At 49.6% G+C, this 12798-nt stretch overlaps 1 protein-coding gene across 20 annotated transcripts in view; it reads right to left on the reverse strand.

Moving 5' to 3' along the window:
* The window catches only part of ENDOV (endonuclease V), an 82503-nt gene extending 72388 nt beyond the window's left edge, over positions 1 to 10115 (reverse strand). For 6 of the 20 annotated variants that reach the window (XM_069541956.1, XM_069541959.1, XM_069541957.1 and 3 more), the window contains exons 1-5: positions 10014 to 10097; positions 9540 to 9711; positions 2416 to 2550; positions 2168 to 2207; positions 866 to 978 (exon numbers count right to left, since the gene is read on the reverse strand). In XM_069541956.1, the coding sequence (XP_069398057.1) occupies positions 866 to 978; positions 2168 to 2207; positions 2416 to 2550; positions 9540 to 9711; positions 10014 to 10069 (516 nt within the window). In that variant the 5' untranslated portion in view covers positions 10070 to 10097. Of the gene's footprint in view, positions 1 to 865; positions 979 to 2167; positions 2208 to 2415; positions 2551 to 9539; positions 9712 to 10013 lie in introns of all 20 variants that reach the window. The other 14 variants (XM_069541961.1, XM_069541962.1, XM_069541964.1 and 11 more) reach the window with 6 other exon arrangements.
* Positions 10116 to 12798: the final 2683 nt, after the last annotated feature.

A 12798-nucleotide genomic window follows, 5' to 3' on the forward strand; every position in this document is an offset into this window, starting at 1 on the left:
ACAGAGGAGAAAAAAAAAAAAAAAACTTGGAGAATACCTTTTTTGGTGAAGGGCTGAAGGCAAGCCTGCTCATTTTCAAACCATGAGCAGTTGCTGAGCAAGGAGATGGAAGGGCCCATCCCGTGAGTGGATCCTGCTTCCAGGCACCACCTACGGCACTGTCCCACCCTGACAAGATGCTCTCCTCTCAACCCTGCAGCAGAGACGGGGCAGTAGCCCACCCACTGCTGGGGGTGAGGAAGCGCCAGGATGGTGTACACACAGGGCCACAATCTGCTCGAGGCTGCTTATTTCCTGCTGCTTTCTCTCCTGCTACAAATTTGAGCACTTCTGATTCAATCTGACACTCTTTCTCAGGTGGTAGGGATTGGCTCGCTGAGTGGGTCAGGAGCCCCTGTCAACTCAACACACACATGCTCCACTCAGGCATGGGGAGCTGGAAGGATAGGACAGACACAACTGATCCCTGCTCCCAGTCGGCTGTCCAGGTGGGTGAGCCATGCATGTCATTGTCCCCCTCTGGAAAGGGTCCCAGAGGACGGGATGCCCCAGGCAGGTAGGTGCCCCAGTTCCACGTGGGAGGAAAAGCACGGAACGTTGCACAGGCCCCGAATGCCCAGTACCTACAGGCTCTGCTCCCAGTGGGCGCCACAGCAGCACGCAGGTCAAGGTGGACAGAGCAGGAGAGGCAAACGTGTGCCCAGAGGCTAGGAGAGGAGTTCCAGGTCTCCAGAGATGGCCCACCACCCACGAGCAACTCTGGTCTCCTCATTCTGGCCAGTGACCCAGGATGGGAAGAGAGTGTCTCAGTGGAGCCGGCTCACAGCAGGGCAGTCTGTGTCCCGCGCCACACAGGCCCCCTCACCTTCTCCTTGTGCAGAGCATTGTTCTCGAGCCCGTCCACCTGCAGGAGTTTCTTGGCCACCCCGATGCAAGGCAGGTCTGTGAGGACACCAAGGTGGCAGGCCACCCCAAAACCTGCAGGGGCAAAGGAAGATGAGGCTGGGGCAGTGAGCCCAGCAGTCAGGAATCAGGGTGGGGGACACACTAGAGCCTCACCGAGCTTCCCATCAGTGGAGGCCTGTTGGTGGGCAAGGACTGGGGGTACAGGCTTCAGAGCCCCACCTTGACCTTGAATCTGGCCCTCTTCCCCAAATTCCCAGCTGGCAGGCTGGATGGATGCCTCCCTCCATCTGACTAGATTAGGAGCCTAATTACAATTAACATGCTCACACATTGCACTAGCTTATCCTTTCATTTTCTGGCACCTTCCATCCTCCCCTCCGTTTGTGGCTACCTTCAGGCCTCTGGGTCTCTGCCCTAACTGCCCCAGCTCTTTGGGGTTCCTGCCAGGAGGCCAGGGTAACAGTGACTGGGGTCAAGGCCCAGGGCTGGCCTGCTGGTCCTGCACTAGCATCCAGGGTGGCTCTGGGCCCACAGGCTCCCAGGGCAGGGACTGAAAACACAATGCCAACCCTCCTCGACTCCCTCTGCTGCCTGACCTCCAGCTTTATATCTGAGGGTATGACAGCCCCTTCCCCTTGGTGGTTTTCTCCTGGGTCAAAGTTCCCCTGTGTCGGTGGGGCACATGTGTCCGTTCCTGCTTGGTTTCAGGCAAGGGTCTGCCTAGGACACAGGGCAGGTCGCCAGTGGGACAGGCTAGCTGAGCTCCAGGTGGTAAAAGTGAGTGTTAGTCGCTCAGTTGTGTCTTACTCTTTGCAACTTCATGGACTGCAGCCTGCCAGGCTCCTCAGTCCATGGAATTCTCCAGGCAAGAATACTGGTGTGGGTTGACATTCCCTTCTCCAGGAGATCTTCCCAACCCAGAGATCAAACCCAGGTCTCCTGCACTGCAGGCAGATTCTTCACCACCTGAGCCACCAAGGAAGCCCCAGCTGAGCTCAAGGTCTACGACTTTTGGTAGCACTGTGTCCAAACTGGGTGGTGGTGCCTGAGCTGGGCCAGCACACGTAGTGGAGATAAGCAGGAAAGAGGTAGGGGTGGAGAGAAGCAGGGGCTCTTTACTAGGGGGTCTTGACAAGGAAAGCAAAACCAGGAGTTGCAGGGCCAGGCTAGGGAGCAGAGGGCCCATGGCCTGGTGCAGGCGACTGCTCCCTTCAGGTCCCTCTCCTGCAACCGTCCTGGGCCGTCTTGAGAGCAGGATTACCTCGGTGGTGCAGCACCCCATTTCCATCCACAAAAAGGACCTGGAAGAGCCACAGGGGAAAGTCACAGTCAGCTGAAGCACCTCACGTCCATCAGGCCAGGGCATCCCAGAGCAAGAGGAGGGACCCAGTTCTTTGGGTCTTATCCCTCTTGGGGCAAAAGCACTTCTCCAGGAAGTTCATGGAACCTCTCCCTGCAATGGGGCAAGGCCTGAGGAAGGCCTTCCCTCCAGCCCAGTGAGGTACTTACCTGGGGCATGAGGCAGGGTTCCCTCTGCCGAAGCTGCTGCACTGTGTCCACCAGGAAAGGCAACTCTCGGAAGGCCAGGAAGCCCGAAACATAGGGGGCTGTCAGGGTCACCATTCGGCAGTCCTCATACAGCACCTGCACCAGGCACCCGGTCACCAGGCACCCGGCCACCAGGCATGCTCGGCCCCAGGCACCTCCCCCTGCCCGCCCTCAGCCCTCATCTGTCAATCCTTATCACTCCATCTCCCAGGCACACCCCCAAGTCCCCCCTTCCCTTCCTCAGTATCTAGGGACACGTGATCCACCCTACAGGTGGGTTGTGGGGATTCAAATGCTGCCATTTCAAAGGCACTGGCCACACCTGGTCTGTACCAGGCCCTCCTCAGGCTGCCTCCTTTGTTAAGTCAGAGCTGCTGTCTTCCTGCTCACCCTGCTGCCAGCCCGTCTGGAGGCTCACAGAAGACCAAGCACAAGAAGAACCTGTGAATAAGGATGCCAGCGTCTCCTGAGATGGAGCCTTGGGGAAGAAAAGGCCAGGTCTTCATAGAGGCTACACAGCAAGAAGGGCAACTCTTGCTTTATGAAAAGAGAGTGCAAATATTTCAGACAAAGGACAGGCATGATCTGAGAGGCAGTCTTGAAGAGAACTAGATCCTTAGAGACTGGAGAATCCAAAAGGAAAAATTCTGAGGTTGCAATTGCAAATAACCCGAGAGAGAGAGGGGGGTTACCCCCGGAGATGTGCTAAAAGGCCTGGCTGATGCTGGGAGTAGGGGCCAGAGGTCTGAGGCAGACCTGCTGGGGACCATCCAGTTTTCACATGCTCTGGCAGACTGTTCTTCAAACTCAAAGTCCTACCACAGCATGGAAGAGGGGCTCCTGTTCCCACTTCATTAGAATGGTAAAGGGCCTGCTCAGAGCACAGGATGGCATCCCTAAGTCCTTTAACCTTGAGTTTTCATCAGAGCCAGACCTGCTTGAGGTAGAGAACGTTTCCCACTAAGCACACTTCTCCAGAAACCTCGGATGTCCTGGATTGTTACTAGCCACCCCCACCCCGATCTCTTGGTGACAGCTTTCAAAATCATACTTTCACCTCTCCCTCTAAGCTGGGTCATAACAGCATGTCCAAGTGAAGGGATTACAGTATTAAGGAAGGGCTTGTTCTTCCAATATTTTTATCAGTGATTCACAGGAGACTCATAAAACTGCCAGTGATTTAGACTGGGCAGGGTCCAGGTGGATGACAGACTGAAGAATTCAATTCCCAGTGACCCCAGCAGGCTGGAGTGCTGAACCCCATGCAACAGAATGACTCTTCACAGGGACACAGGGGAAGTGTGGCCTGAGTTCCCGTAGGCTGATGGTGGCTGCTTATGTCTGAATCTCTCTGAATAAGTTCCAGAAACCAGAGATCCACAGAAGAGGAGATAAACCTCCCCTGGCCCCATGCCCACGTAACCAGGAGACGACATAGTACAATCATCAGTGTGCACCTACATGTGGAAATAAACAGCCCAGATTCACAGAGCCAGCTCCAGGCCCCGCACTGGGAAGGCAGGTGGGGATGGGGCAAGGGCAAGGGGTGTGGCAGGGCCTACTGGTTGGGAGCCTGATGGAATGAGATCTGGGGGTCAGCCCTGGCCTTAGGGGACTCAGGGAGAAGACAGTGAGGACAGAAATGTAAGCTCCTTTGGAAACAAGAGTATCAAAGAATCAGAAGACACATTGGCCATCTTTGCTTCAGAAAAGAACACCATTTATTAACATGACTACACGTCACAGTTCAAGACTTAAGAAACCCAATGAACCACCCACACCCCCAGCCCTTGAGTTTCCTCTTTAAATATAACTTACAAGTCAACAGAGAGGCTGTACACAAAAACTACAAGAACTCAGAAGGCAATGATCAATGCTTTTGAGCTGATGAAATGCTGCCCCCAATCAGTTGTGCATCAGAGGGAAATTAACAGAGCACAACCTGGCAGAAATAAAAACAGAACCATAAAAAAACCTGGCAAGTTAGAAAACCCAGCATATGTATGATTGAAAAAGAGAAACAAAACTGTGGAGCTGAAATAATAAATAGAACTAACACTTAAAAGCACAATCTAAGAAACGTTCCCAAAATAAAAAGTGATCTGACCCCACACATTGAAAGACCCAACTGGGAACTCGGGGAAACACGTAAGAGCCAACTCAAGATGTATCTTAGTGGAAAAAAAGTAAACAGGCAACATATTGGAACCCCTTCAACAAAAAAAATCCCCACAGCAATCATCTACTGGCAACAGTAATTATTAAACATAAAATATGTCAAAGTCTTACAGATCAGAGAACACATTTTAGAGATTAAGGACCACTGGGGAAATGTGTTATGGAAGGGGTGATGGAATTATGTATGTGCATTCTAAGGTGTGATGACAACACCGCTGGTATGCAGAAAAATGTCACTCTAGGACAAGTCTGCTGAGCTCTCACAAGCTCTGGGAGACACTCCTGAATCTCAGCATGCACACAGAGAAGATCGCAAAACCAGCTGAATCTTTAGAGGGAATACAGGTGTTCAATGTGTTATTTCAACTTTTCAGTATGTGTGCACATTCTCAAGTTACAAATCTGGGACAGGGAAAAATCAATTGTGTAGTTAGCACGTGGGCATGATCTGGACGGTCCATAACCTCTGTGAAGATCTGCAAGTTTCAACCTAAGCTAGCATCAGGCTCACCAATGGATGAACCAAACGGCTGAACTGCACTTGAGGTACTCAATTCAGTTCTGGGTGCTGGATATAAAAACGAGCCCTGCTTACTGCAGGCGGGCCAGAGGGCCAGCAGCAAGAGAAGGAGCTGGGAATCACCCCAGTGAGACTCAGAAGAACACACAATGGTCTTCAAATAGGAGGGTTTTCAGAGAAGGGCAGGGAAAGTTTGTCCTGTACTCTGCACCAGAAAGCAGAAAACAAGTAAATTTCAGCTCTATGTGGAAAAGAACATGCTCTTCCAATGATGGAATGGGCTCTGTGTGAGGCCACAATTTGTCAGGCACGATGAGAAGAGTTTCTGGCTGTGTGAATGGCAGAACAGAGACTCTCAGCCTGGGTTTGCTATGGAATCACAGGAAGGATTGTCAAAAAAAAAAAAGCAAAAACAGTAAATGGAGAGGGGCCCGGGAATCTTTTTTTTAACAACTTTATTGAGATATAATTTGCTACCATAAAATTACTTGAAGAGTATAATTCAACCATTTCTGGTATTTAGAGAGTCATTCAACAATTGCCATAATCTAACGTTAGAACATTTTAATCTCTCCTAGATAATTCTTATACTCAGTAACAGTTACCCTCCATCTCAATCGCTAGCCCTTGGCAACCACAACACTACTTGCTACAGATTTGCCTACAATACTCTACAGATCTGCCTATGAAATCTTATTTCTAAACACACTTCCAGGTGATTCTGATTGCACAGAATCATAGACAGGCATTTGGGAGCCACTGGACCAGACTCTTATAAGAGCATTCCTTAGACTAAGCACCCATAGCATAGGATGGCAAGTGCTGACTACATCCAAGTGCTGGGGGTTCTGAAAAAAAAATACAGTATAACCCTACTCTTGAGAACCTACAGACGGTGGGAAAAATAACTTCTTTTCTTTGAGATGGGTCGGGAACATCCCCTAGAGAAGGAAATGGCAACCCACTCCACTATTCTTGTCTGGGAAATCCCATGGACAGCGGAACCTGGCAGGCTAGAGTCCATGGGGTTGCAAAGAGGCAGATACGACTTGGCAACTAAACAAGGAGAGACTCTTCAAAATGATTACTGCAATGAAGGGGAGTTGACTACTGTAATAGGGAGAGTGCTCTGCTAATAGGCTGTAAGATCTGAGAGGATCTCTTAAATCAGTAACTTTAATACAGTGTGAGAAGTACTGTAAGAACACATGCAAAACAGAGACCTAGGATAAGAAGATGATTAATTCTGTAGGTAGAGAAAGGTACAGAGCGACAGGAACAACTGAATTGAAAAATGAGAAGCTGTCCTAAGAATTAACAGTAGCTTAGCATTTACTTTTTCAGGGCTTACCACATGCCCGTTATGTTAATTGCTTTCCATGCATGATCTCAATTATTCCTCACCAAACTCTGAGTCAGGTATTAATATATTTCTGCTAAATTTTGACTAAAAGCTCTTCGAGTAAAGTGCAAAGACACTGAGGCAGGAAGACGGCAGCTTTGGGAGCAGGCAGAGGAGCACGGAGGGGGAAATGCTGAAGCTGCAGAGCAGAAGTTTCTTTGTCAAGCTCTTCTTCAGCCAAGGCTTTCTGAGCTGTTGACTCCAAAGGAATGGTGGGTGCACTGTTCATTCATTCACATATATATTTGAGCATCTTCTATGTGCCAGGCATCAAGCTAAGCGCCAAGGCTACAACTGGTGTGCAAGAGAGTACAGTTTCTACTATTGTGGAGTTTACATTCTGGTGCAGGAGACACACAGGCCAATTCTATCCCAGGTGATAAAGAGGAATGAGAGGATCCTGGGAGCAACTCCTGGTCTTCTAGGATGAGGTGGAGGGCTTACTGGAGGACCTAAGAGACCAGGAGGAGTTAGCCACACGAAAAATATTCCAGGAGAGGAAACATCACTGCAAAGGTCAGGCAGGCAGATACAGCATGGAGTACTTGAGGAAGCTGAAGTCCTCCAGAATGGGAAGTGGGTGATGAACGTGGGTGGTGGCCAGAGGTGAACCTACTGTGAGTTACATTAAGCAGGGGTCAGATCATGAAGAGCCTTTATGCCTTGATCAGTTCAGTTCAGTCGCTCAGTCGTGTCCGACTCTTTGCAACCCCATGAATCGCAGCATGCCAGGCCTCCCTGTCCATCACCATCTCTCGGAGTTCACTCAGACTCACATCCATAGAGTCCGTGATGCCATCCAGCCATCTCATCCTCTGTCGTCCCCTTCTTCTCCTGCCCCCAATCCCTCCCAGCATCAGAGTCTTTTCCAGTGTCAACTCTTCGCATGCGGTGGTCAAAGTACTGGAGCTTCAGCTTTAGCATCATTCCTTCCAAAGAAATCCCAGGGCTGATCTCCTTCAGAATGGACTGGTTGGATCTCCTTGCAGTCCAACGGACTCTCAAGAGTCTTCTCCAACACCACAGTTCAAAATGGCAAGCCACTTCAGTATTCTTGCCTTGAGAACGTCATGAACAGTATGAAAAGGCAAAATGATAGGATACCGAAAGAGGAACTCCCCAGGTCAGTAGGTGCCCAATATGCTACTGGAGATCAGTGGAGAAATAACTCCAGAAAGAATGAAGGGATGGAGCCAAAGCAAAAACAATACCCAGTCGTGGATGTGACTGGTGATAGAAGCAATATCCGATGCTGTGAAGAACAATATTGCATAGGAACCTGGAATGTCAGGTCCATGAATCAAGGCAAATTGGAAGTGGTCAAACAAGAGATGGCAAGAGTGAATCTCGACATTCTAGGAATCAGCCAACTACAATGGACTGGAATGGGTGAATTTAACTCAGATGACCATTATATCTACTACTGCGGGCAGGAATCCCTCAGAAGAAATGGAGTAGCCATCATGGTCAACAAAAGAGTCTGAAATGCAGTACTTGGATGCAATCTCAAAAACAACAGAATGATCTCTGTTCGTCTCCAAGGCAAACCATTTAATATCACCGTAATCCAAGTCTATGCCCCAACCAGTAATGCTGAAGAAACTGAAGTTGAATGGTTTTATGAAGACCTATAAGACCTTTTAGAAATAACACCCAAAAAAGATGTCCTTTTCATTACAGGGGACTGGAATGCAAAAGTAGGAAGTCAAGAAACACCTGGAGTAACAGGCAAATTTGGCCTTGGAATGCGGAATGAAGCAGGGCAAAGACTAATAGAGTTTTGCCAAGAAAATGCACTGGTCATACCAAACATCCACTTCCAACAACACAAGAGAAGACTCTACACATGGACATCACCAGATGGTCAACACCGAAATCAGATTGATTATATTCTTTACAGCCAAAGATGGAGAAGCTCTACACAGTCAACAAAAACAAGACCGGGAGCTGACTGTGGCTCAGATCATGAACTCCTTATTGCCAAATTCAGACTTAAATTGAAGAAAATAGGGAAAACCACTAGACCATTCAGGTATGACCTAAATCAAATCCCTTATGATTATACAGTGGAAGTGAGAAATAGATTGAAGGGCCTAGATCTGATAGATAGACTGCCTGATGAACTATGGAATGAGGTTCGTGACATTGTACAGGAGACAGGGATCAAGACCATCCCCATGGAAAAGAAATGCAAAAAAGCAAAATGGCTGTCTGGGGAGGCCTTACAAATAGCTGTGAAAAGAAGAGAGGCAAAAAGCAAAGGAGAAAAGGAAAGATATAAGCATCTGAATGCAGAGTTCCAAAGAATAGCAAGAAGAGATAAGAAAGCCTTCTTCAGCAATCAATGCAAAGAAATAGAGGAAAACAACAGAATGGGAAAGACTAGAGATCTCTTTATGCCTTGTTAGTGTTATTTTTATTTACTATGCGATCACAGGATGGGCACTTAAGTGTTTTAACTGGACTAGGTGGTGACTGCTCACATTTGCTTTTTAGGAAAACTGCTCCGTTGGCAGCATGGAGAAAGGACCCAGGAAAGATTCCACCTGTCACCTACTTAAGAGGTGACAGTGGTACAGCCAAGAAGGGGCAGCAGCGATAAAGACAAGGGGACAGACTCCAGTGATTTTAGGTGGTGGAAAAAATGTAGTTAGTGTGCGACCAGCTGAGGGGTATGGGAAGACAGAGATTTCTAGCGTCTTGGGCAACTTGAGTGTATGTTGCTGTAGGTTCCTGAGATGGGGAGCAAAAGATGACTGCCAAACTTGGAGATATGAGTTAATTTGGATTTAGGTCACAGAATCTAGTCAGTTTTTGTTCCCCTCCTCTTTTCTTCAAAAGCTTTCCAATTTATTAGTGAACTCCCACAAGAGGAGAAGCGGGGTTCTACTCTGGCACTGTTCCCTGTCCAGAGTCCCGCCTCTCTCACTAACGCACAAGGGAACGCAGCTGTGCGGCCCCTGGCCAGAGTCCCCTAGGGGTTACCTCAAGCTCTGGGTAGCTGAGCACCACCAGGGAGGCGCAGGCGCTGCCACTGTCGTCTTTCACAAAAGACACGTCCACGCCCCCGACCCTCTGCAGGCCTGAGAAGGCGGGGTCCCGTTGCCAAGCCTCCGTGTCCAGGTCCACAACACGGGCCTTCAACGAGGCTTGCTCCCTGAGAGTAGAAACAGGTCCAGCGGTCCGCCCAGCCCAGAAACCCCGCACCCCGCGGTCCAGCTGCGGCCGCCCTCATGTGGATTCCAGGCCCGGGAGTCGAAGCTCTACTAGAGACCCACCTGGTCTGGAAGTCCCTCCCTCGAGACCCAGACGCGGTCCCGGAAGCTACAGCCCTTTCGCCCGCAAGCCAAAAGCAGGCCCAGGACCCTGGGGCCCCAAGTTAGGGGTTATGAAGTCGGAGGTCCGCGGGGAACCACGTCGCTCCAATCCCCGGACTTTGCGCGTCCCCTGCCTCATTACCGTTTCCAGTCCAACAAGATTTCCTCAGGCGGTTTTCCAGCCGCCTTTCCGGCCATGGCGCTGCCTGGAGCACCCCCTTCCTGTAGCGTCACTTCCGGAGCGCCGCGCGCCGGCGCTATGCCAGCGTCATCGCCGTGGTAGCGTTTGCAGAGGCTCTTGGACACCGCCATCTGGTGGCCGGAGGCCTAGCTGGGCATTAGCTGCGCTGGAAGAGCGGCAGCCAGCCATCAGAGTTGGTCTTCTGACGTAGCCGCGAGCTTCTAACGGGATCTGAAAGTTACACTGACAAACACAGATCTGCAGGAGAAAAGCCATGTGTACATATTTTACTGAGTTTCTCCGCGTACCTGCTTACCTTGTGGCTTAGCTGGTAAAGAATCCGCCTGCAATGCGGGAGACCTGGGTTGGGAAGATCTCCTGGAGAAGGGAAAGGCTACCCACTCCAGTATTCTGGCCTGGAGAATTCCATGGACTGTATAGTCCGTGGGGTCGCCAAGAGTCGGACACGACTGATAGACTTTCACTTCTACACGTACAGGGAGGGGACCTTTCACTAGAGAGTGGAGACCCAAAGAAGTGGCCAGAACTAAAGCTTTATACCTATTAGAGAAAGAAACAATGAATTTGTGAAGAACTGATAAGACAAGAGAGGTTTGGACTGTGCGTAGTAAATAGTGAAACCAGATCGAGCTTTCCTCACACAGCCTTCTGGACCCTAAACCTCCTGCCTCTGGTGATAAGAATGTCCCTCTCCTTCCTGGGAGGGGACCTTTCACCTGGGAGATTTGGAGCGGAAAATGGTTGAAGCAGGAGTGATTTTGCTGCTTCTGCCATTGTCTAAAATTTCTCTGGCTTTAGATCAATACACCAAAGTGCCATATTTTGGGGTAGCGTCCTGAACGCCATCACCAAGCATCTTCCGTTTACATGGTACCTTGACCTCAGTTTCAGTGACTCTTTTTGAGGACAGGACACAGTCCTTAGTGGGTCCAGACTCATAAATTTGACCTGGTGGATCTTGGTGAGCGGAAAAACTAAATAGGGACAACCTGGGGGGCATTGACTGACCCCTGCTTGTCAGTTGAAAGAATAATGATTCCATTTGCTTTGTGCTAGGTGTTGTACAAGATGCTGAGGTTACAGCTTCCTGATAGTAGAACTGCAGTTGTGTTAAGTGCTGACATGAAAATAACATGGGAGCCTGTTTAAACTGGTGGTAAAGGAGCCCTGAAGGTTGAGTACAAGAGAGCATTTCAGGCAAAGAGAACAGCACGTGTAAAGGGCTGAGACAGCAAAGAGGTTGGTGTATTTGAAGTACTGAAAGGTGACCAGATAGGAGGAGGTGCAGCGATTTAACCAGCAGTTTATGTTCTACTAGGGGAATTTAGAGAAGTATATGGATAACTAATCTGAATACAAACCTCAAGAGGAAAATGCAGGAGACTAGGACTGGAGTCTGAGTTTCAGGAAAGGTTTCATATGGCGTTGACCACTGATGGGCCTGGAGATGTGGGTGAGTTTTCAGCTGGGAGAGGGGATGAGGGCTATTTCCTGAGCGCTCACAGCAGACCAGGCCCTGTGGTGTAATTTACCCACGCCCTGTTACTTCTCACCACAGCACTGAGAGGTACTTTACAGATGGGGAAACTGAGGGGTAAAGAGGTCAAGTGGCTTGCCTGAGGTCAGAGAGCGGGCAAATGGGAGGGCCAGGAATTACTCTGGGGTCCACCTGGGCTGTACTCTGCATCAGCCTTGTGTTATAGAGCAGACAGGATGCAGAGGGCTTTCGATCCAGTAATCCGGAGCCATTCACTGGCCTATGGAGACGGAGACAGCTTTTGGGTGCTGAGGAGAGAGCAGTGGTCTGGATGGAGGTCCTGACGTGCTTCAGGGTACAGGCGTGGTGATGCAGAGGGAATGCTGGGGAAAGCGGAACACCCCAGGTGGGTCTCAGTGTAAAGGAAGGGGAGCAGGGTTAAAGGCAGGCCTTTATAGGATGTGCAGTCACAGGGGTGGTTTCCATGTGCTCCCGCTGGGCCCTTTCCTCTCCAGTTTCTCTCTGCTGTTGCCCCAGATGGCTTCCTGAAATAATCCCAACTCCTCAGAAGGAAGCACAGCCCTGCTGTCCTCAGAATACACTTCAGTCTGATGAGGTGTGAATCTTGTCAGCATTTGCTTTCTTGGGAGAAGGCACATTCCTGGTGTTTTTCCAGTTGGAAATGGGATTCATAATGTTTGAGCATGGGACTAATGAATAACTAGAGGGATTAGAAAATGCAAATCATGGCATGGATGGATGGTTATTCAGCTCAAGGCCTCAGGCTTTCTTCTTCTATTAATATGTCCTCATCTAGTGTCTTTCCAGGTCCAGCTGATACAGTGACCTTATTCTTGGCAAGAACATATTAAGAGATATAGCAGTGCCCCTGTGTGGGGCTGGACATCGGTAGCTTTACCTACTGAGCAAGGCCCTTTTTCACAGTGATTGTCAGTAGAAGTTTGTTTCCAAAGTGGAATTGCCTGAACCTGGGAGGAAATGAAATAGCTCGTGACTGTCTCAGTTAAAACACGATGAAATCCTATAGTCATTGTTATTTAGTCACTAAGTCATGTCTGATTCTCTGTGACCCCACGGACTGCAGTGTTTCAGGCTTCCCTGTCCTTCACTATCTCCAGGAGTTTGCTCAAACTCATGTCCATTGAGTCGGTGATGCCATCCAACCGCCTCATCCTCTGTCGTCCCCTTCTCCTCCTGCCCTCAACCTTTCCCAGCATCAGGGTGTTT

Source organism: Ovis canadensis, chromosome 11, assembly GCF_042477335.2.
Source record: "Ovis canadensis isolate MfBH-ARS-UI-01 breed Bighorn chromosome 11, ARS-UI_OviCan_v2, whole genome shotgun sequence".
NCBI lineage: Eukaryota > Metazoa > Chordata > Mammalia > Artiodactyla > Bovidae > Ovis > Ovis canadensis.